A 24,013-nucleotide genomic window follows, 5' to 3' on the forward strand; every position below is an offset into this window, starting at 1 on the left:
GGGTACTGAAGGTGTGCATGTGGCCGGAATTTTGATTTTCTTCAAATTAATGAACTTACCCAGTTTTGAGGAAATATTGCATAGAAAGTACATGATTTGTCTTTCTTTTTTTATCTTCCACAATTGTTGAGTGATGACTTCCTTTTTTTTAAAGAGTAATTGTATGGGTATGGAGGATTGTGACAAGGACTTTGACTTTCTTCAATTTTTGAGAAAATTACATGTTGTTGTGTACACGATTTGTCTTTTTTTCTTCCACATTTTTCAAGTGAGGACATTATTTTACAGAGTATTTGTTTGGGTATGGAGGAATGTGACAATGAGTGGGATTTTCTTCAATTTTTGAGAAAATTACAGGCTGATGAACTTAGTCCATGTTGAGGAAATATTATATCAAATACAGGACATGTTTTTTCTCTCTCATGTACTCCTCTCACAGTTTAGGGTCTTTGTAAATAACTTCAAGATGTGCGAATGCAAAGATTGTGATTCTCAACATGTTTTAAAATTTCTTTGGCGTTTTAAATATTTACAGGTTATTGAACTTGGTCAGATTTGAGGAAATATTTCAAACACAGAACTCTTGGTTTGTCTGTCTACTTTCTGTGACAGTTTTTAGCTAAGACCCTTTATTCATATGATGCAATGGAAGTATGGCACAGCATGATGATGGCTGATACTACCTGAGGCAAAGCTCTACAAATCATGGCTTAAGAAAAACAGCCTATGTAAGCGTTTTCACGAGCATATTATGTACTGTTTGCGGTACTCTTGTTGCTAACACCTTTCATAAGTTGTTAATAGCGCCCGAAGAATTTCTTGCAATGCTATTCAATGTGGGGTCAAATGACGATGAGAATTTCAGCTTACGAGGAAACCCCAAGCTTAATCGCAGAGTTAGAGAATGTTTGCAGTGGAAGATTGAAAGCCTCCCTCATTTTTTGCCACGAATACAATACATTACTGGCATGTATAGATGAAAACTACAGATTTAGAACTCAACATTTCTGAGTATTTAGGCGAATACATGACATTCACATGTGCCCCCGTTCAAAAATCCTGGATCCGCTGGTTTGCGGCGTATTTGTGCACCGTTTATCATGAAAGTACAAATGTTAATCAATTGAATCAAGTAAATTTAGCATGAAACGAGAAAATATATTTTCATAAATATTGGGGGGTGGGGGGTTGTAGCATATACAGGTATAGTTATAAGTCAATTCATCCGTTGAAAGCCTCCAATTTCAAAATATTGTACATATCCTCCACTTCCCATGCATTTCAAATTTCTCTGGTGTGTTATTATGTCTCCTCTCTTTCAGGGGAAGACATTGTTTTTTTTTACTTTCTGTCCGTCCGTCTGTCAGTCACAAAATCTCGTGAACGCGTCTCCTCCTATATGGCTTATCGGATGGACTAGAAACTTTGTACAATGCTTTATTGCCATTAGTAGATTTGTAGATGTGCACATTGGTGGGACTGGATGACCCAATTATTTTCCTATGAGTTATAATCATATAAGCCACTAGATGAAACCCCGCGCAAGTGCGAGACATCACAAATAATATTGCATAGACGAAAGGCTTTTTTAATGCATGTTTGAATTGTTGCACAAATATACTGAATGAAAGATGCAAGGTGAAGATAACGAACAGTGATCAATCTCATAACTCCTATAAGCAATACAAAATAGACAGTTGGGCAAACACGGACCCCAGGACACACGAGAGGTGGGATCAGGCGCCCAGGAGGAGCAAGCATCCCCTGCCGACCGGCCACATATCTTTAATTCAAAAGAATGTAAGAACAATTTATAAATAATTGCGTGCATTAGTTCTGTTATATTTATTGATATCATATACGGTAAATAACTCCAAATTAGATGTTCCTTATGTAACATAAATGTTCTCTCTCCGTATTGAAAATTAGATTATGATTTTACGACAACAATTGAAGTGGCGGATTTGAGGGGGATGGGTGTCATCAAATTTAAAGTACATCGTGATCTCTTGTTGAGCAAAAAAAAAAAACCATAAAAGAAGGAATGATCTCTTTCACTCTCGGAGAATTAAATGAATCTTCTGATTTATTGAATTACCTTTATTGGGAGAACTTACACTTTGTTTTCCCAAAAACCTTATCATTTGCGTCTTTTTATAAATTTCCTTTTGCTAAAACTGATAGAAAATAGTAAAAATAACTATATAGGAAACATATTTAAAGCCCTATGAAATCGGTAAAATCAAGGAGCTTCCAGGGGCTTCACACCCTGGGCCCACACCAGGGCTTGGGCTTCGCACCCTGGGCCCCACACCAGGGCTTCGCACCCTGGGCCCCACACCAGGGCTTGGTCTTGGGCCCACCAGGGGCGTCGTTTCTTCTTGTTAAACACAATATTCAATTAGAACATAATGCACTATATGAATGACAAACAGAAAGACTGCTGTATTGTAAACAGTGGTCTGATTTCTTGGACATTGTCAGGTAGTGTACATGTACAACCTAATTTCGGTAAAATGTTTTAACTTTAAATTCATAAGGCGCAAACTTTCCAGAACAGTCCCGGACCATTCAATATCTGACTGACATATTGGACAGATTTTAACTAATTACTAACTTTCACGATCTGTGTCATCACAAAACATGATCAACTAAACTAAAACCTTTTTGCGTTTTTCATGTGTTTGTACATATCAGTAACTGTTCATAAATTAATACAAAAAGTCGTAACAGTGACTTCTATAAGCACGGGAAAAAGTTAAAGATCGAAAATATCAGATGAATATCGTATTTAAAAACTTTTCGATGTGTCAGATCGTTGGTCTAGGAAGGGGGGATGTCCTTCGTTTAAGTTCTTCATAAAATGATAAAACCTGGTCAAAAGTATTATAAGTATAACACTGAACACCTACATAATTTTATGCTGATCATGTTGTAAACCAATCACAACTTTTCGGCTTGCTGGAAAAGCCAGAGGATGTGCGATTGCTTTTAGACAAAATCGTCTATAGTGACTTGGCGCTTCGTTCTGGATATTTCCATCTGGCCAATTTAAGACTAAAATCACGGATTGAAGAAACGGACAGGCATATTTTATCTATTCAAATATTATCGAAAACTATTTCTTCTGTAGGATCAAAATCAAACATTGATAAACAATGGATTTACCCCATATTGTATTATCTTAAGTTGCCATTAAAAATAATAAAACTGGCTTAGATCCGCCAAAGTGTCTCCACCACTGTGATTTTCTGGGTAGTTTATCGAAAACGAAAGTAGGGTTTTAATTAGATTAACGATAGTTACTAATCAAGTAAAATTCTATTATAGCTTACGGACTTCACCTCACATGTGGAACAATAGTAAAGGTGCAAACATAAACTCTGGAGCAAGTGTTTCGGAGTTTATTGGCAAACTGTGTTGATTTATAAGTATAGATACAGGAGGAGAAGCGTTCATAAGCTATTTTGACATCCTCTAGCCCTCCTAGATCCACTATAACGTTTGGGAAAATAATTTCACCTATAAATGGCAATGAAATATTGCACAAATTTTCAAATCTATCCGATAAGCCATATAGGAGAATTGTTCACAAGCTCTTTTACATCCTTCATCCCTCTTATATCCACTATTATGTAACTTTTACTAAAATAATAGGACACTCATATTCCGACAATATGCACATCTACATATACAAATGGCAGTGAAGCATTGTACAAAGTTTCAAATCTATCAGATAAGCCATATAGGAGAAGTGTTTAAAACTTGAAATTTTGTACAATACTTCAATGTCGTTTGCAGATGTGCATATTGTAGGGACAGGGGAATGCAATTGCTTTCATTAAAGTTATAGTGGATCTGAGGGATGGAGGGTGTAAAATAGTTTGTGAACACTTTTCCTGAACACTTTTCCTATGTGGCTTATCGGAGTTCATAATGGTCCTGCTCATGCTTTCTCCTCCATACCATGCAGTACATTAAGGGGAGGATGTTTGATTTGGAGCACTTCCAATTTGGGGACCTAGGGAGACATTTGTTTTTCATAAAAAAAATATCTCTAGTTCCTCCTTAAATCATTACTACAAGACGCCTTTAGATATCTCAGTACCATTAGCACACTCACAAGAGCTAATTAATTCTTTTTTGAATCTGTACTTCCTACAGAAGGGGTCTCCGTGGCCGAGTGGTTAGAGCATCGCGCTCAAAATCACACGGCCTCTCACCTCTGTCGGTGCGGATTCGAATCTCGCTCGCGCCGGTAAGTGAGAAAGTTTCCCAGTTTACTTTCGGAAGGTCGGTGGTCTCTTCCCAGGTACATTGTATCTGGGTTATCTCTTCCACCAATAAAAAAAATGGGCGCCACCAGATAGCTGAAATATTGTTGAGTGTGGCGGAAAACATCAATCAATCAATCCTACAGACACCTGAACATTGTTATACCAAATTGCATAACCTTGTTAATTTATATTGTATTGATAAATTTAGAATAAGTTTGTCTCTGGACCAGTTGTACGGGCATATGAAAATAAAATCGGAAATAATTTAGATAAACCTTTATTGAAGGAAGTAGATAAACAACTGGTTGTTATGCATGTCAGCCCTGTTGCACACCACCAAAGGCTGTCCAAGAGCTTTTCACATCTGATGTTCTTCCGTGAGCATCCATGATATATACTAAATCTCCCTTCTCCAGAGCCAGGACGATGCTGCTACCAGCAGTAATATACTTTTTGTCATTGCCTTGGTTATTTGAGGCCTGTCTTCCTTTCATCTTCCCATTTACGTATAACCCTGCATGTGACACTTTACCAGGGTTACTGAGAGTGTACCAGTTGAACAGATAGATACCTTTACTTGGCGTGGTGAACTTCCCCGTCTTTGGATTGTACGCATTTCCTACGTTGGTGACGACATTGTCAAAGACCCAGACTGAACCGCCTTTGTAAATTCTGTTAGAGCCAAGCTCGGCGTGGAATGCTACAGGTATTTTCGGTTCTACAAAGTAAAATACACGAGGAAGAAAGTTAAAGGTAGCGAATGTTTGCAAAATCTTCAAGGAATTAAAAACTTTGTGCATGGTAGAAATGTATCTTTTAAAGGAATTGTATCCAATGGGTACATTGAAACCCTGTACATTGCCTTGTTCGATCATTATGTAAAGAAATTATATCGGTCTTTAGACTTTGTCGACTACCATTCTTAAATATACGAATCATTATCTAAGTGATGGACTGATGACATTTGCTCAGTGATATCAATGGTGTAGATAATTCTGCAGATATATGATGAGAAGCTGTTATACGTTTTGGGTGTCTAAATTATTGTATGCATTCCCGTGGGGAATTCCGAGTTAGAATAAGTCCTCAGTACCCGTTGCTTGTCGTAAAAGGCGACTAAATGAGGTGGTCCTTCGGATGAGACTTAAAAACATCGACGCCCCGTATCACATTAGGTGTGGCACAGTAAATATCCCTGCTCAAAGGCCATAAGCGCCGGGCATTGTCCTAAATTTTGCAGCTCTTCACCGACAATGATGATGTCTCCATATGAGTGAAAAACTTTCGAGAGGGACGTTAAACAACGTACAATCAATGGTATATAGTATGCAGAGAGGATACGATGAATGTGATCCAAAACACTGTTGTAACTTTGCTAAATTAGACGATGAAAACAAATTATCATGGTTTCTTAACTGAAAATATTGAACCAGTTTCTGCTGAATGTGAACTAGCTAGACATGCCATTTAAATGTACATAACCAATTTAATTATATAGAAAGAGAGGGTGGGGAATTATATATATCTAGTATTGCTGTTTATGCGTGCAATGTGTATGTTACTTACAAACAGTTTTAATGTTTTGTAATAATCAGAACCTTGCATTATCACGTAGTATCGGTTGCAACGCCGGTATTGTTATGATAATTATTAGTTTCTCCCATTCAAGCAGTATGGCCGAATTTTCCTGCTTTGCATTAGGATACACGATGGTACTACATCAGTTATCATTAAGGTCTTCCGTTTGCAACGGAAAACCTTATTGTTATTGTGAGTTTCCTCCTCTATTATTAAGGTCGTCCGTTTCTAACGGATCTTACTGTTATTGTAACTTTTTTTTATCTATTATTACTAAGGTCTTCCGTTTCCAAAGGAAGACCTTATTGTTATTGTAACGTTTTTTCTCTAATATTTTTAAACAAAATTTTATGGGCGCGATTTCCCGGATATGTGTCGACCGATTTTTGTAAAATTTTCAGTTATGGTAGATATTTACTTGAACTCGAAACTTTTTTCCGATTTTGATTACGTCGCGTATTACGTACGATATTAACTTTCAGAGGGTCACTTTGTCCTCGAGTGTTATTTAAAACTATGGAAGATATCAACTTTAAATTTTCAGCGATTGTAGAGGAGACTTGATAGATGAAACATAAAGCGTATTACGATTTGTTGGTTACAAAAGGCACCAAAGCTCACCTGGACTCGAAAATGTGCGACAAATTTGTGTGTGCAATTTTTGATACATTTTCGTTAATATCTTTTAATACGTAAATACTTTGTAAAGACATATAACAAAAGTTGCAGATAATGAAAAGATGCTTTTGCCGATATCCAATTTTATGGGCCAGATCCTGAAACAAAGGTCTGAATGTGGTCGAAAGTATTTTCTGAATATTTTAAAACCTAAAAAGAATGTGTGAAGCATTATTAAGGTAATTCCACCGTTCTAGAATTATAGGTTCAAATAAAAATGATAAAATTAGTATGTTGTGGTATTAATAATTTTTTTCTATCAATTAGGACACATATACCCGTTATCAACATTAGAAAATTGCAATTTTCTTTTAACAGCGTTACCAAATTTTACAAAAACTGGTTATAGTGATATAAAAGTATTCACGACAATTTCATGAATCTGTTTCTTTAAAAAATATACAAATTGTTTGTGAAAAATACAGAAAATCTATAGCATAATGAACTTGATAAATAATTTAATGAAAACAGAGTTATTGTCCTTGGATTTAATTGATTGAAACATATAATTGATTATTCATATATAACCTAGACGTTTGAAATATTTTATGGTTAACAAGATTTTTTACAATAACTATTTAAAAAGACTCCTTCAAAATGTATGTTTCTGGCATGCATAAATTTTATCAAATCATTGACTTTGCAAAATCTTATGATGTCACAGGAGGGTGGAACTACCTTAAAGCAAAATTCTTTGTTGTAACGATTTGCAACTGATGACTTCAGCAAAATGATCATTGATTATATAAGTAGGGGTTTTAAGAGGAATAATGTATAAAAATGTCATTCTTTCTATCTCTTAAACGGAAAATATTTTGTAAAGCATAATACAAATTGGTCAGAATGTAACTCTAAACAATATGCCATCTTCAAATTTTGTTTTACACCCCTTTTTAAGGAATTAAGGGGATGACCCCTAAAACTATCTCGGTCATGAAACTAGTTAATGAGTTGAGTTTTACATATATTATAGTCACTATAAATGTCTAGAGTAACGTCAAATATTTTTGTAGAATTCACTTCCGGTCGGCAAATACGGCTTATTAGCTGTTTTCGTTGTCTAGCGTTTTTCTCAGAAACAGTAAAAGATAGAGTCACCAAATTTTCAGAGTGAATAGATCTCACTTTGTAGGCGTGCAGGAGGGGGTTAAGAATGTCGGCCGTCACTTCCGGTCGTCACCGGAAGTGATTAATGAATCATAAATTTCAAACTTTTTTCTTTCAAATTGAAACCTATATCGGTTTTCTAGGTCTCGTTCTAATTCTCAAAAAATGTTGACCCCACCGGAAGTTGAATTTCCAACTTCCGGTTATATCAAAGAAAGACTATTCATTCTCTCATTTTTCAGTGCCATAAATCTCGGTCATGAAACAAGTTAATGATTTGAATTTTATATATGTTATAGATACTATAAATGTCTACAGTATATATAAATATTTTTGTAAAATTCACTTCCGGTCGTGAGATATGGGGTGGACATATTCAAACATTGTCTTTTCACTTTCTCAATAATGAATATAGATAGATGCTTGAAACTTCTAGAGTTGATCAACTAACATTAGTCCAATGTACACATACATTCAATTTTTTCATCCGTCACTTCCGGTCTCTACCGGAAGTATTTGAAAAAATGTTGATTTTCCGATTTCTTCGAGTCTGGATATATTTTCTTGATATTTTCAGGAATAATGTCTGATGAAATGACCTTGCTATAATTATTTTTGTTTTTACAAAATTCACTTCCGGTCGGAAAATATGGCCGATTTTCTGTTTCTCAAAAGGAATTTTGTCCAGCATTTTACTTCGAAAAGGTAAAATATAGGTTCATCAAATATTCAGGGATGATCAATCTCCGTTTGTAAGAGTGCAGTAGGGGGTTGAACATGTCGACCCTCACTTCCTGTCGTCACCGGAAGTGAGGGAAAGAATCGCAAATTTCAAACTTTTTCCTTTAAATTGAAACCTATACTAGTTTATTAACTCTCTTTCAAAGTGTCAAAAGAATATTGACTCTGTCGGTAGTCAAAACGACTACTTCCGGTTTCTTGATAAAATGACTTTTTACTTTTCGTCTCTTTGTCCCCATAAATCTCGCTTATATTTGAAGTCTTTCATATGATTTTCACATGTCTTAATAAAAGTATCAACTTCTAAAGTTTTGATAATTTTGTTTTTCAAAATTGACTTCCGGTCGGTAGTAACCTACTACTTTTTCTTTCTTTAGTCTACTTCTTTTTGTTGAGAACTCTTTCAGATAGAGACGTGAAATTCTCAGGGAATATCAACAGTAAAGAGTCGCTCTCATTTATAGGAAAACGCATCTGAATAGTACTTCCGGTCGTCACCGGAAGTTACGAGAAAGGAGTAAAAATTTCGATAATACATTTCTCATTCATTGTTAAGGCACATTTTCTGATACATTCAAATGGTTTTTGTAGGAATAGAAAGCTCTTAACCGGAAGTTGTCTAACGGAAGACCTACTCATTACTAGTAATGAGTGTCTAGTTATTATTCTTTTTCTCCGGAACTTTTTTGTCCGGTAGTGTAGTGTTACACAATTCCGGATTTTTATGTTTGACCATTTTGGTTTTGTACTTTAGAAATTTACTCACCCGGATGTACGCCAAAAAGCACATGGGACAAATATGTTTTTATTTAGAAATAGGTGTTTGGCTCTGCACGGAGTAAGTATTTTGATGCATCCCTGATTTTATAACCTTAAATAATGTTCATTTAGTATGCATATTATCTGTCAGCTGTGTTGTAGGTGATTTTAATGTAAAATTTCATGATTCTTACTTTGGTTATCAAGGACGCTGTGTATAACATGTATCAAAATGGCGTTTAATGTAATTTCATACCCTTTGCTATTATTTTGGGGCAATTTGTCTTATTATTGAAAACTGTTCCGACTGCTTTAGGAAACACATGTTTATGATATAACTGTATTGTTGTATTTTAAATGTACAATTTATTATTGTATTATTTGTTACAGTCTTGTACCCTCTCCGGGGGTTTTGGATCGCAATAAATAATTGCACAGTACAAGATCCTAATAGAACCAACTTCACGGATTCCCTGGAATTCTCATGATGGCATCCGGCGGTGTTTCTGAGAAAACAGAGCTGCGACAACAACGCTCGCTCACAGACAAAGGACTTGAGGTTTATGAAGGTCATGTTAAGAAATATAAACTTTCATTACATGAAATACAACAAACATTGGACTCTATCATTGCCTCGGCAGTATCTTATCCCCCTGTTGCAGTGATAAATGAACTTAAGCAACAATCTGAACATTATTTAAATGTTTACACTGAATTTTGTGACTATCTTGTCAGTGTACGATCAGAGCAAAGTGACACTGAGAAAAATAATGCACATTCCATGAAAGAAGTTTTGATGTCTTTTATTCATGACAAGATAAAAGAACTGGAGTGGAAATCAACACATGATCCACTTAAAACAGAGCACATGAAGAGTGAAAGTCTGGATAAAATAGTTCCTGTTTTTACTGAACCTAACATGAACAAACAGTCATCCCCCATTAGGAAGGAAAATTCTCATTCAAAGGCACAATCTATTAAGTCACACTTAAGTGCCAAATCGAAACATTTGTCATCAACACATTCACATGTCAGCTCCCTGTATGTGAAACAAAAGGCCAAATTAGAGGAAGCTCGTGTTCGATTAAAATTTGCTGAAAAGGAAGCTGATATTCTTAGAGAACAAGCAAATCTGAATGCCAAACTAAAGATTCTTGAAAGTGAAAGGCAGTTAGAAGAATGTGCGCAAGGTCTTAGTGCAATGGATGAATTTCTCGATGTGGCAGATTCGAATTCAAGTGTGAGTGACCCTGAATTATCAAATACTGTTAAAACGCGAACTAGACAGTATGTACATGATGTCCAGTTACAGGATCATGAACATTTATCTCAAACAAACATTTCACAAATTCGAGTACCAGTTCTCGCGGATCACCCTGTTAATGAATACAAGACTCGTAATGATTGTGCTCTAGATATGAATGCCAACAGAGTTCTGCCGAAAAATGATACTCCTCTCAACCCTGAAGCTACACCATTTGTGAAGAGGGAGGAAAATATCTGCATCGAGTTTTCGAAATATATTGTGAAAAAAGATATGCTGCTGAAAAGAATCCATGATTTTGATGATAGACCTGAATCATTTGGTTCCTGGAAAAAAACATTCCGAGATGTAGTGAGTGAACTCAACCTTAGTGCAGCAGAGGAAGTAGATCTGCTTATTCGTTACTTAGGACCAGAGTCAAAGAAGTCAGCAATAACTATTCGCTCTGCAAATTACAGTGACCCAAATTGTGCTAAAGACAGAATTTGGCAGAGATTGTCAGATCGTTATGCGCGACCTGAGATGGTCGAATCTTCCGTCAAACAGAAACTGTTATCTTTTCCGAAAATTACAAACAAAGACTTCAAGCGTCTGTATGAACTTGTTGATATTGTGGTAGAGATTGACTCACTGAAGAATGAGGATCAATTCAAAAACTTATTTGCATCATATGACTCATCAGCAGGAGTTAATTTGATTGTAGCTAAGCTTCCATATCAGTTGCAAGAGAGGTGGACTACAGAGGCTAGTAGATACAAGGAGGAAAATGATACAGCATACCCACCATTTCACGTGTTTGTGACTTTTCTGGAAAAGATGGCTAGACGAAAAAATGATCCTTCATTTGCATTTGAGGACTCATACAAATCGAAACAAGTGAAAAGTGAATATGGTACACGCCCCATCTCTGTAAGCGTGAAAAAAGTTGACATACCTACAGAACAGGAAGTCAAAGGACCACTATGCCCCTTGCATAAAACATCTCATAGCCTAAATAAGTGCTTCCAATTTCGTCAAAAACCAATACAGGAGCGGAAGGAATTTCTCTCCAGTAAGGGACTGTGCTTCAAGTGTTGTGGCCACAAGCCTCACTTAGCAAAACACTGTCGTTCAACTGTGAAATGTGGTATATGTAAGTCTACTCATCCGACAGCCTTACATGAGGACAGGATTCAGTTTATGGAACAAACGAATAACTGTTTGTCATCACTGGAACATGAAGTGACCACAAGGTATACAACCTTATCAGGATCAAGCAGATCATGTGCCAAAACATTACTTGCTCGAGTTTACCAAGATGGACAGCGAGACCGTGCTCTTGAATTATATGTGATAATCGATGAACAGAGTAATCGTTCATTAGCGAGATCATCACTCTTTGATCATTTTGGAATATCAGGACCTGAATTGCCATATTCTCTTTCATCTTGCTCTGGATTGTCAACAGAGTATGGCCGTAGGTGCTCTAACCTTATCATTGAGTCATTCGATTCATCATGTAAGATGAAACTACCCACGCTTATTGAGTGTGATCAGATACCGGATCAAAGAGATGAAATCCCCTCGCCATCAGCAGCAAAAGTACATTCACATCTAAGTGACTTAGCGGACGCTATACCACCTATAAGAGATGAATCCCAGATACTCTTGCTTTTAGGACGAGACTTGCTGCCTGCACACCACATTCTTGAACAGAGACTAGGGCCTATTCATGCACCATTTGCACAAAGACTTCGGCTAGGCTGGGTCATAATTGGCGATGTGTGTCTTGGTACAAGCCACAAACCAGATGAAATATCTGTTATGAAAACTTTCACATTGAAGGATGGACGAACGACAATGTTTCAACCCTGCATGAGTAACATGCATGTTGCAAATGATCACATCTTTGAGAAAAGAAAGGATGATGATACTCCAGGTCTTTCATATGAAGACAAGCAATTTTTAGAAATTATGGACAAGAAAATGTATAAAGGTCAGGACGGATGTTGGACAGCTCCATTGCCTTTCCGGCAAAACCGTCAATATCTTCCTAACAATAAGCCACAAGTAATGAAAAGAGCTCGCATGTTGGATGCAAATTTGCGTCGAAACCCTGAAAAAATGAAACACGCTGTAGGCTTTATGAAGAAAATTCTTGATTGCGAACATGCTGAAGAAGCACCGGAATTGCATGCCAGTACTGAATGTTGGTATTTACCACTTTTCGCTGTGTATCATCCCAAAAAACCTGGGAATATTCGCTGCGTATTTGACTCATCTGCAAAATATGGAGGCGTCAGTCTTAATGATGTTCTTTTAACAGGACCAGATTTAGTGAACTCACTCCTAGGAATTCTTCTGCGATTTAGACAAGGCCCTGTGGCGATAACAGCTGATATAGAGCAAATGTTCTATCGCTTCTCTGTCCCCGATGACCATCGTAACTACCTTAGGTTCATGTGGTACAAGGACAATGAACCAAGTCAGGAGATGATAGAGTACCGTATGACAAGACATGTGTTCGGCAACAGTCCTTCGCCGGCAGTGGCAACATTTGGACTCCGCAAATGTGTATCTACAGCAGATGAAGATGTGAAAAGCTTTGTTCTCAACAACTTTTACGTTGACGATGCTTTAATGTCTGTAGACACCTGTGAAGAAGCCATTAGTATACTCTCTCGTACTCAGACTACCTTGAAGGAGGAAGGAAACATTCGGTTGCACAAAGTATCATCAAATTCTCTTAATGTGATCAAGTCCTTCCCTACGGAAGACCTTGCCAAGGAGGTCATCGACATTAATCTAGACTTAAGTGAGGCATCCTTACATCGCAGTTTAGGAGTAAGTTGGGACGTATTCAAAGACTCTTTCACTTTTCGAGTATATTGCAATGACAGACCATTCACAAAAAGGGGTCTATTAGCTACTATCAACAGTTTATACGACCCTATTGGGTTTGTGTCACCAGTGACTATCGGAGGGAAGTTCATTCTCCAAGATGTTATGTCTACAGTAACCGACTGGGATGAACCACTTTCTCAGGAGTTCTCTACACGTTGGAGGGACTGGAAGGAATCGCTAATAAACCTTGAATCAGTCGTCATACCTAGATGTTACGCTAATCTTGTGTCCAATCAGGTCACCCGCAGAGAACTACATGTATTCTCCGATGCATCTTCTAGGGCTATAGGTGCAGTAGCTTACCTCAGGATTTTTGACGTTAATGGAGACCATCACATAAGTTTTGTACATGGCAAGTCCAGAGTAGCGCCCACACATGGTCATACCATTCCGCGCTTAGAATTATGTGCGGCAGTACTTGCATGCAATATCAAGGATACTGTTACTCAGCACTTGTCATTTGACCTTGACTCCACGACTATGTACACGGACAGTAAAATTGTGTTGGGATATATAAATAACGAACGTCGTCGTTTTTATGTCTACGTCAATAATCGTGTGGATATGATCCGTCAGTCAACATCTCCAAACCAATGGACTTATATATCATCAGAAGAAAATCCAGCCGATATTGCCACACGATCTATTGCTGCAACCGACATTACCCAATGTGCTTGGATCCAAGGACCTACGTTTTTACATGACATCAGTTCAGCTGTGACATCTGCCATAGACTATCAGTTGATTGAGCCAAGTTCTGATATCGAAGTCAGACCCTTGATAAATGCTTCTAAAACCACTTGCGCTTCACAAAACACTCTAGGTGTTCACCGCTTTGAAAGATTTTCCGATCTCTATGCACTTCTTCGTGCAATTGCTCATTTGAAACGATTGGCTAAGTATTTCTCAAATTCACTTGAACAATCCAAACCATTTGGATCAACATTTACAAGCCATGAACTGTTAGAAGCAGAGATATTTGTGTTGAAAGAAGTTCAATGGTCATGTTTTTCTAAGGAAATTAGTGCTCTTAAGGAGGGGAGGAATATCCCAAAGTCAAGTGCTATTCTTCCACTTACCCCAATTCTAGATGACAATGGTATATTGCGCGTGGGAGGACGTTTAAAACGTTATAAAGCAGCAGATGCATTAGACTTTCATCCAGTCATAATTCCAAGAAAGCACCACATTGGAGAGCTTATCATTCGTCATTGTCACGAAGGTGTTCAACACCAAGGACGTCACCTCACGGAAGGTAAAATTCGAACATCGGGATACTGGATCATAGGAATGAAACGACAAGTTACTTCCCACATATATCGATGCATTTTATGCAGAAAACTCAGAGGAAGATTTGGTGAACAAGTTATGGCAGATTTACCAGAGGAGAGAATTACGCCTTCACCACCATTCACTTTCGTGGGTGTGGACACTTTTGGCCCATGGACTGTTGTTGTCAGACGTTCTAGGGGTGGTCAGCTCAATCCGAAGAGATGGGGAATAATATTCACCTGCCTTGTGTGCCGTGCTATACACATTGAAGTGGTAGAAGAACTTAGTAGCTCTTCATTTATAAACGCAGCTAGAAGGTTTATAGCAATAAGAGGCCCAGTTCGACAATTTCGATCAGATCGAGGGACCAACTTTGTTGGAGCTGCTCAAGAAATGGGGATAGATTCTATTTTTGTAGAGGACCCTTCTGTGAGAACATTCTTAAACCAAAACCGTGTGACATGGGTTTTTAACCCTCCCCATGCTTCACATTTTGGAGGAGCGTGGGAAAGGATGATCGGGACAACCAGAAGAATTTTGGATGCAATGTTATTGCGCACCAACTCCAAAGGAATCACTCATGAGATACTTACTACGTTCATGGCAGAAGTATGTTCCATCATTAATTCAAGGCCCATAATTCCTGTTTCGTCAGATCCTGAGGATTCCGCCGTACTGACACCCAACATTCTGCTCACACAGAAGATAGATTCTCTTCCTAATGACCTACCTGAACTTAATATCAAAGATGCGTATCGCGCCCAATGGAAACATGTTGTTTATCTTGCACAGGAGTTCTGGAAAAAGTGGCGTGAGCAATATCTTTCCGGACTTCAAGTCAAACGCAAATGGACATCTGTTGAAAGCGACCTTAAAGTAGGGGATATAGTTCTTATGCGAGATGACCAAGCACACAGAAATAGTTGGCCCATAGCTATCGTCGAGCAAATTTACCCCAGTGAGGACAATCGTGTACGGAAAGTCCAAATTCGTATTGGAAAGGACAGGAAAACATATATTCGTCCAATTCATCAACTTGTGCTGTTACTTTCTCAGTGACTCAATAAAGTCATTTTGAACAGTTGATGTTTGTAAAAATTTGCAAGTATTTGAATTGTCAGACTTATGATAACTTTTTTGTAAATTAATTTTCCTTTTTTAAATGTGGGACACAATTTTTGTCATTTTAATTGTGTCTTAATTCTCTGTATGGAATATTCTTTTCTTGGTAAACCTTTAAATAATAGTGATTTTTAGTAAAATCAGGAGGGGAGTGTAGTGTTACACAATTCCGGATTTTTATGTTTGACCATTTTGGTTTTGTACTTTAGAAATTTACTCACCCGGATGTACGCCAAAAAGCACATGGGACAAATATGTTTTTATTTAGAAATAGGTGTTTGGCTCTGCACGGAGTAAGTATTTTGATGCATCCCTGATTTTATAACCTTAAATAATGTTCATTTAGTATGCATATTATCTGTCAGCTGTGTTGTAGGTGATTTTAATGTAAAATTTCATGATTCTTACTTTGGTTATCAAGGACGCTGTGTATAACATGTATCAAAATGGCGTTTAATGTAATTTCATACCCTTTGCTATTATTTTGGGGCAATTTGTCTTATTATTGAAAACTGTTCCGACTGCTTTAGGAAACACATGTTTATGATATAACTGTATTGTTGTATTTTAAATGTACAATTTATTATTGTATTATTTGTTACAGTCTTGTACCCTCTCCGGGGGTTTTGGATCGCAATAAATAATTGCACAGGTAGTGTTCTCAGAAACTGCAAAAGGGATCAATATGAAACTTTCCAGGATGATAGTATAGCGTTTGTAGATGTGCATAGTGATAGTCATTTTGTCTGCACGTGCATGCACGCGCGCGCACGTGCATTGCAATTTTGGTACAAAAAATGGAAAATCAGAATATTGAAGGAAGCGATATAAAACCTAAATAGGATGATAGTATATCATTTGTACATATGAAATATAATAGTTATTTTGTCAGCACGCGCACGCATGCGCGTGCACGCGCATTACAAAATTTGTACGCTAACTTTGGAATCAGTCTAACTTTTTTGTTGTTCATTGAAATGGCTTGAAATTCATATCATAGGTAGATATTGAGACCCTTAACTGATTTGCATGGTCGAAATTACCAATTTACACGCGCATGCACGTGCGCTTCATTTTGATTGGATAATACTAAAACGTTTGTAACTCTCTTATTTATGAAGCGAATGAGATGATATTCACAGCATACGTAGACAATATGTGTATCTATATATTGGTGTAACAAAAAAATGCCAACGCACACGCGCATGCGCGTGCAACGTTTTTTAAATGTTCAATTTTTAAAGGACGATAACGTTTTTGTTTTTCATCAAATTCTATTGATATTAATGGTTTAGATGTGTCTTGGTACTCCTTACAAATTGCTGTGGTTAGAATTACTGCTCAGTACGTGCATGCACGTGTGCTGAATTCTGATTGGACGATTTTAAAATCGCTATAACTTCCTTGTATTTGGTGGAAACGTTATGAAATTCACACTGTGGGTATATGATACACATGCCTGTTGAACGACATCAACAAAATTTCGGAATCATACACGCGTGCGCGTGTATGCGCGTGCAACGCTTTCTTTCATTTTTTGGTACTGAAATGACCATATTGAACGTACTACATGTAATTAAAGGCTAAAATAAAATGATTTTTTGCTATAGATTCACAAGGACATCACTTTTTAATTGGGGGAGGTTTGGGGAACATATGTAACGGTCCCCGTTACAATTAGAACTAGTTACAATTGTATTTTAACGAACTTGGTATTGATTCCACATCCTACTTATACTCCAACTGCCCTTTCAAAAGATAATTTTTTTTTAAAAATCCAGCTACAGTTTTAGACACATTTAATATACCAGTCAATGGAATGAATCTGAATTATTGTACCTATACTGGATTCCTGGATCGAGTAAATGTTTCACCAGGCCCCTATCTTTGCTCCTCACAAAAATATTAACATCTGTGAAGGAGAAACAACTTCAAACGTACTGTGACACAACATATGCTAAAAGTGGTGTAAATGCAATGTGGATTCTTAAAAAATTTCTAAAGGACTTCTAGTGAATTTGAAATCGCAATCTTTTCGCAAATCAATAACATCAAAACGTATGACTTTTCAACACTTTACACGACCTTTATTCGCGATGAATTAAAGAATATACTTTTTCATGAAATGAATTGGTTTCATAGTGGAAATAATATGTATACTTGATCAAAAGATAGTCAATTTCTTTTCAAATATTGCATATAATTGCAGAGAATGATCTTACCAGGCATGAAAATAAGGTTGAAAATATATTTCGTACTGGCAAACAGTAGGTTTTCCCCAACGGGTAATCTGGCTATGATAGAGGGAAATCTGACTATCTTACCAGCTTGCTGTGTGGAAAAAGAACTTGATAGTAAAAGTGCTCTATAGCTAATTAGATGACTAGCGACAAAGACTTCTACATAACATCGGTTACGGTAGCCTAGTGGGTAGGTCGTTCGCTTCGCAATGGGGAAGTTCCAGATTCGACTCCAGATCTCGGAGCCGCGTCTGATCTAAGACGTTTAGGATGGGTAGTGACAGCTATTTTGCCATTTCCCCTGTATTACGTGTAGATACTAGAACCACTGGTATTTCATATACCCTTTGTATAACCTAAATTCAGAAGTACCATATCACGACAGGTGTTGACGGATACAGAACTCTCACTCCCACCGCTTTGTGCACCATACACAATTCAAAATCTATAGTAATCAATCATTTAATGTTGGAATCGTTTCTATATGAGTGATTGATTGAATGCATATTGTTTAGCGTGATCTTACCAGGCATGAAAATATATTTAGTATCGGTATACAGTAGGTTTTCCCAAGGGTAATCTGGCTATAATAGGGGAAAATTCCACTATTATTGTTTAACGACCCGCCCGTGAATTTTTCACTCATGTTAAGACGTCTCCATTGCCGGTGAAGGGCTGCAAAATTTAGGCCTATGTTAGGTGCTTAGGGTCTTTGAGCAGGAGGGATCTTTATCGTGCCATACCTGCTGTGACACGGGGTCTAGTTTTTGCGGTCTCATCGGAAGGACCACTCCATTTAGTCGCTTCTTACGACAAGCAAGGGGTACTGAGGATCTATCCTATCCCGGATCCTCAAGGGATCATATTAAACTTCTTGAATGGGCGTGAAAGAAATAAAACGACATAGAATTAAGTATACATATGCATGTAATGATATCATATTGTATTCATTTACATTTCATGTAATATATCCAAAAGTTTGAATAATGTCGATACAAGCATCATATATTAATTATCATAGATAGCAGACCCTTGCAAGGCTAAAAACACACGCGAATACATTTAGTGAGACATACTTGGGTTGCAGCAGGAATTATCATCCACCGCCATGTTAACAGAGTTCTCCAAAGTTTTCAGCTGGTCTTTAATCATTCTCGTGGCAATTCCTCTATTACAATCGCCATTAACAGTTGCATATATGTAAAACATCAACCACAAAAGTCCCGTGCTGTATGTACTTTTCTGAAACAGATACATTTCGTGAGACTTGCTTGTAGGTCAGTTTTGTCTAGTTGAAAAAAAAATCAGGAATGTAGTTTAAAAGTACTTCATTTTACAAGTGAAGATAATACAATACTAATGACGATGTTTCGAATAGCATTCTAATAAACTTGGAAGTATCAATATAAATAAAAGGGAAAATGTAGTCTGCAGTTTAAAATTTGAATTTAATTTTTCGAAGACAGTATTGAAAATATTTTCTGCTGGACCTGGAAGCTTTTTAAATTGTAATAGTCTTAAGCATTAAAACCTGCAAAATGAAATATCAATTGAAGCATTACGACACAAAATATTTCATTCTGACGATGTATATTATTTTAGAAATTAGTATAAATTTCTTCTCTTTCTTTATTGATAAACCAACACATTGATTCTTGATGTACAGGAGTATACTTTCGTGGAGTCGGATGCTCTCTGGCGTATTTAGTGCCAGTTGGGCCGTCCCCCCCCCCCCCCCCCCCCCCCCCCGTCCGACACCTGATCCTACCTCTGGTGTGTACATAGGTCGTTATAATGACCATATAGATAATCGTAAATGCAATGTATAACTTTTTCAACATAACAATAAATATATATTCAAATAAGAATAAATATTCTATAAATATAATTACAATGAATATTCATCAAAATACATGCTTCAATACTGAATTACACGTCCATATACTGAATTTAGTAATTAGATCAACAATGATATCGACTATTGATTTTATTCGCGCTGTATTTTGATGAATATTCATTGTAATTATATTTATAGAATATTAACGCAATGATGACTACATCAGCGCGAATAAAATCAATAGTCGATATCATTGTTGATCTAATTACTAAATTCAGTATATGGACGTGTAATAGTCATCATTGCGTTCAGTACTATACATTCCGTACCAATAAGAGCCAGTCGTGGCCACATTGATTAGGAAACGTCACACCAAATTTCTCAGCTTGATGAAAAGGCAATGGAAAAAATTATAACAAAGATTGATCAATCTTATCAATCCAATAACAAATTAAAAAATCAGGGTGGGACAAACATGCACCCCTGAAAAAAAAGGTGAGATCAAGTGTCATAAGAGGAATAAGCAAACCCTGTTGACCGATAAACTTGCCAATAATCCTATATTTTGATCGGGGAAATGGAGCAATCTGCATAATCTTATTTGCAATTTTTATTAGATATTTATACCATGCATCAAATCAAAACCAAGTCTGAATTCTAGAATCTCTTGAATCTCTTGTTTGCAAACAAAACATATAAAATGAAATAATTGAGAGTTTCAATTACTCTATCGATGGTGAAATCATGCTTGAAACGTAGTGTTTAAACTATCTATGAAACAAACGTTTAGTGCAATGAGCTACCAAAGACTTAAAGATTATTAATGAGGAACTCCAGCAACTTTTACACCCCCACGCAACAAATTGCGGAGGCTATGTTTTTTTGCCCGTATGTTAGTACCCTTCTTGTCAGCAAACGCCTTTGAGACCGCTCAACAGAATTTCGTAAAACTTTGTAGTTAATAAGGACACACTGTGTAGATATGGATATTACCAGGAAATTCTGATTCATTAATTTTTCTGGGAGTTATGCCCCATTCCAACATGGAACTAGCGCGAAAATATAATGTTTTAATCAACTTTTGTCAAACAAATTTCACAGAGTTCTTGAAAACTTTTTTCTCTGTCAGGTATTTTGACTGATAACATTGGCAATCTTATAAGCCAGAATAATGTTTTATTGGCCCTAACAATTTCGTGGAATTTTAAGTAACAAATTACATAAAATTAAACAATGAATAGAAATATAATCGAACTCAATTCCATTGAATTGTCCTTTGAAATTGACATTGTTATAAATACCTTTTTTCAAATTGAAAACCCCTGTTCAATACTCCCAACATGCTGCTATTCAAGTAAACATTGAGATGTAGAGGTAAGCATATAAAAGGCTATTAAAAATTTATATCATGGATGACTTTGCCCATCAGTAATGCATAGCATTACTATTCATTTTGTGAGGCATTGTCAAACAGTGTTGTAACGTGGGGTATGTGAGCTTTATATCAACTTCAGAATTCTTGTGCATGGTAGTGTTTATCAAAGTAATTTTTGGAACATGAATATTTCTGAGTTCCGTTTTAATTGAAGGATGACTGTCTATGATGTAAAAAAGAACCTAGTCTTTCATTTATCATGAGGAATAGTGGTGTAAAGTGTTGAAATGTTTTGATGCTGTTTATTGTGGAAAAGTTTTGCGATTTCAAATTTACCAAAACGTTTGTAACTCTAAATTGTTCGTCTTATTGACTGAAATATTACAAATACTTAGAGTTGAAAAATTTCATCTTTTGATAACAATATTTCTTTTTTAATGTAAAAGAGAACTGTTGAGCCTATTTCTGAAAAAGCACGCAATTGGGCAGAAAACTTGGGCAGTAATTGAGAAATATTGACATGTTCATGATAATGCATTTTCAAAGCATGTAATCTTCCCATACACCGAAACATCATTATTCTTACCATTTCAAAGATGTTTTGTTAATTACTACTGAGTTTGTCGTGTGATGATATACCTGAAATGGAATTGCACTGTTGTTTGGTTATTCAAAGTCTATTGTAGACAGTTGAATTTTCAAATCACAATATTTAATATTAAGTGACGCAACAACCTGAAAAGTGTGCATTTACTTATACTTATTTTGTTCAAGAGCAGAACTTGCAATAACGTTATATAAAAATTGGTGATGTATTGATTACTCCGAGGACTTTGCACTCAATCAAATATCATTTTCTTTACATGACTAATGAAATAATTATAGATCATGAATTGTATAACATTTCATCTTGTCTTTATTCGAACCAAAGCACTTTTAACACATAAGTGAAATTCGGCATCTTTACATACACTTTTTCCAGATATGATGATTTACTAAACGTTTCAATGACAATAAACTTTTCAATAAACTATCTTTTCAAATCAATCGGAAAATCGAAATTGTAATGCGAGAACCCCTCAGTTTATCAATGGACTATATAGCTCTACTAATACATTGTATAGTCAATTTTGCATACCTAACCTTATCATCATCGAAGTGATCTCGTTATACATGTACTGATAACAAACTTACCCGAGGTGTGGTTCAGATGAAACTACTAATAATTTAATTTTTGACAGTTATTTATATACTGATTTTGTTTTTATTATCCTTCTTTTCTCATAAATGTTCTGAAATATTAAACACTTGCTCCTCGTAGAGAAATATCAAATTGACATCAACTTGAAATTGACTCTACAACAGCTGAGAATATTATTGCTGATGTATGAAATTCTTGCTCACTTAATCGTTACTAAACAGAACCGAAGTTAACTTATTTCATGTAATATATTATACTCATTATTGTTTGAAAGTAATTAGTCATTTCGAATAATCATTGATCTAAATATACCCTGAAGAACTTGAATCGCTATTGATCTAAATAGACATTCAAAATCTTGAGTGACCATTGATCTAAATACTCATTGAATGTACCATGCTTTAAGATTGTGAGAGTAATCATTGACCTATTAAACACGCCCCAAAAATTGGTCTAATACACATCAAATATCTCAAATAATCAATAGTCTAAATATATCCTGAAGATTTCGAGTAATCATGAAGTTAAATACATCCTGACGATCTCTAGTACTCATTGGACATACTGACAATTGGTCTTACTTATCGATTAATTATAGGTTTCGAGTAATAATTGATTGAAGGGTGTTATAATGAACATAAAAAATGCGAAATGCTGACATTAAACAAGATTGTTGAAACCCCTGTAGTATTAACTTATATGTCAACAACCTGCCTTGATTAAAAAAATGGTCATACGCAGAACAAGTTTTGCATATCGAATCAGTGGTAAGACATATGCACCTTATGGAAGTGATAATGGAATATTGCAAACAAAACAGATTACCATCTTTTGAGGGTGTACTACAATATATTAGGATGAAATATGAAATTGACCATTGTATATTTTCAAAAAACTGTAATTTTAAAAAATTCAGTACAATCTGGGCTGTATGGAAAAATATTTTTGATTAATGCCTTTCCTCTCTTTACTTGGTACTGTCAACCTTATTGTGTTATTATAACTAAACTATGTGTGTGAATGTATGTATGGATGTTATCAAATACTAAAATTTGCAAATAAAAAAAAATAATGGAATATTGCTACATAAATATGGGAAGTTGCCGATGGAGTAGCTGAAGTCATCCTGTTTGTTAGAAAGTGGAGTTGTTAGTTTGCTGTTAACATATAATAATGTTTAATAAGATAGACAACTACGGAGCAGATGTGGAAGACAGTGTTGTCGTTTATTTCGAGTTCGTTAGGATATATCTAATCAACATTTGAATGGAAATTATTGTTAATAGATCAAACGTAGTAAGTCGAGTTGAAGGCCATGACAAGAGATTTTTTTCTTCTTATATGGAAGCGTTTGAATACATTCTGCCTCGTAAGAATATGCAAACAGGTCAGCTAATAACGGGGCACTTTTAGTGCTCATGGGAATTCCAACAGAATGTTGGAAAACCTGGTCACCAAAGACTACGGAGATATTGTCAATGACGAATTCTAACATATTTTCAATATTATATTCAGAATACTTGAGCATAAAATAAAAGTGATCTTTAACAAAGTAATGCTTTGGATGACTTATCATAAGATATGAATGTTTTCTATTTCCATTTGTATTGAAAAAGTAGCTGTCTATGTTAAAAAGCTTAGTCTTTAATTTCGCTTCTCGTTGGGTCTGATGATCCGCG

At 36.1% G+C, this 24,013-nt stretch overlaps 1 protein-coding gene across 2 annotated transcripts; it reads right to left on the reverse strand.

Annotated features, from left to right (window-relative positions):
* Window positions 1-4,538: 4,538 nt before the first annotated feature.
* Window positions 4,539-22,378, reverse strand: LOC125681875 (complement C1q-like protein 3). 2 transcript variants are annotated; one of them, XM_056156395.1, is made up of 4 exons: window positions 22,328-22,378; window positions 21,720-21,772; window positions 18,998-19,163; window positions 4,539-4,995 (listed from the first exon to the last, which is right to left on the reverse strand). In XM_056156395.1, exons 2-4 carry the CDS (start codon window positions 21,720-21,722, stop codon window positions 4,595-4,597), a joined length of 570 nt encoding a protein of 189 aa, XP_056012370.1. In that variant the 5' UTR covers window positions 21,723-21,772; window positions 22,328-22,378; the 3' UTR covers window positions 4,539-4,594. The 2 variants fall into 2 exon arrangements, with proteins under 2 accessions (XP_056012370.1, XP_056012369.1); XM_056156394.1 differs by lacking the exons at window positions 21,720-21,772; window positions 22,328-22,378 and adding an exon at window positions 20,088-20,138.
* Window positions 22,379-24,013: the final 1,635 nt, after the last annotated feature.

This window comes from Ostrea edulis, chromosome 2, assembly GCF_947568905.1.
Source record: "Ostrea edulis chromosome 2, xbOstEdul1.1, whole genome shotgun sequence".
NCBI lineage: Eukaryota > Metazoa > Mollusca > Bivalvia > Ostreida > Ostreidae > Ostrea > Ostrea edulis.

What these genes read in the sequence shown, in the direction of transcription:
- LOC125681875 (XM_056156395.1), bottom strand. An exon ending in TAATTCCTGCTGCAACCCAA is followed by an intron (nt 4,996 to 18,997) that starts GTATGTCTCACT and finishes TTTACTTTGTAG; the next exon opens with AACCGAAAATACCTGTAGCA.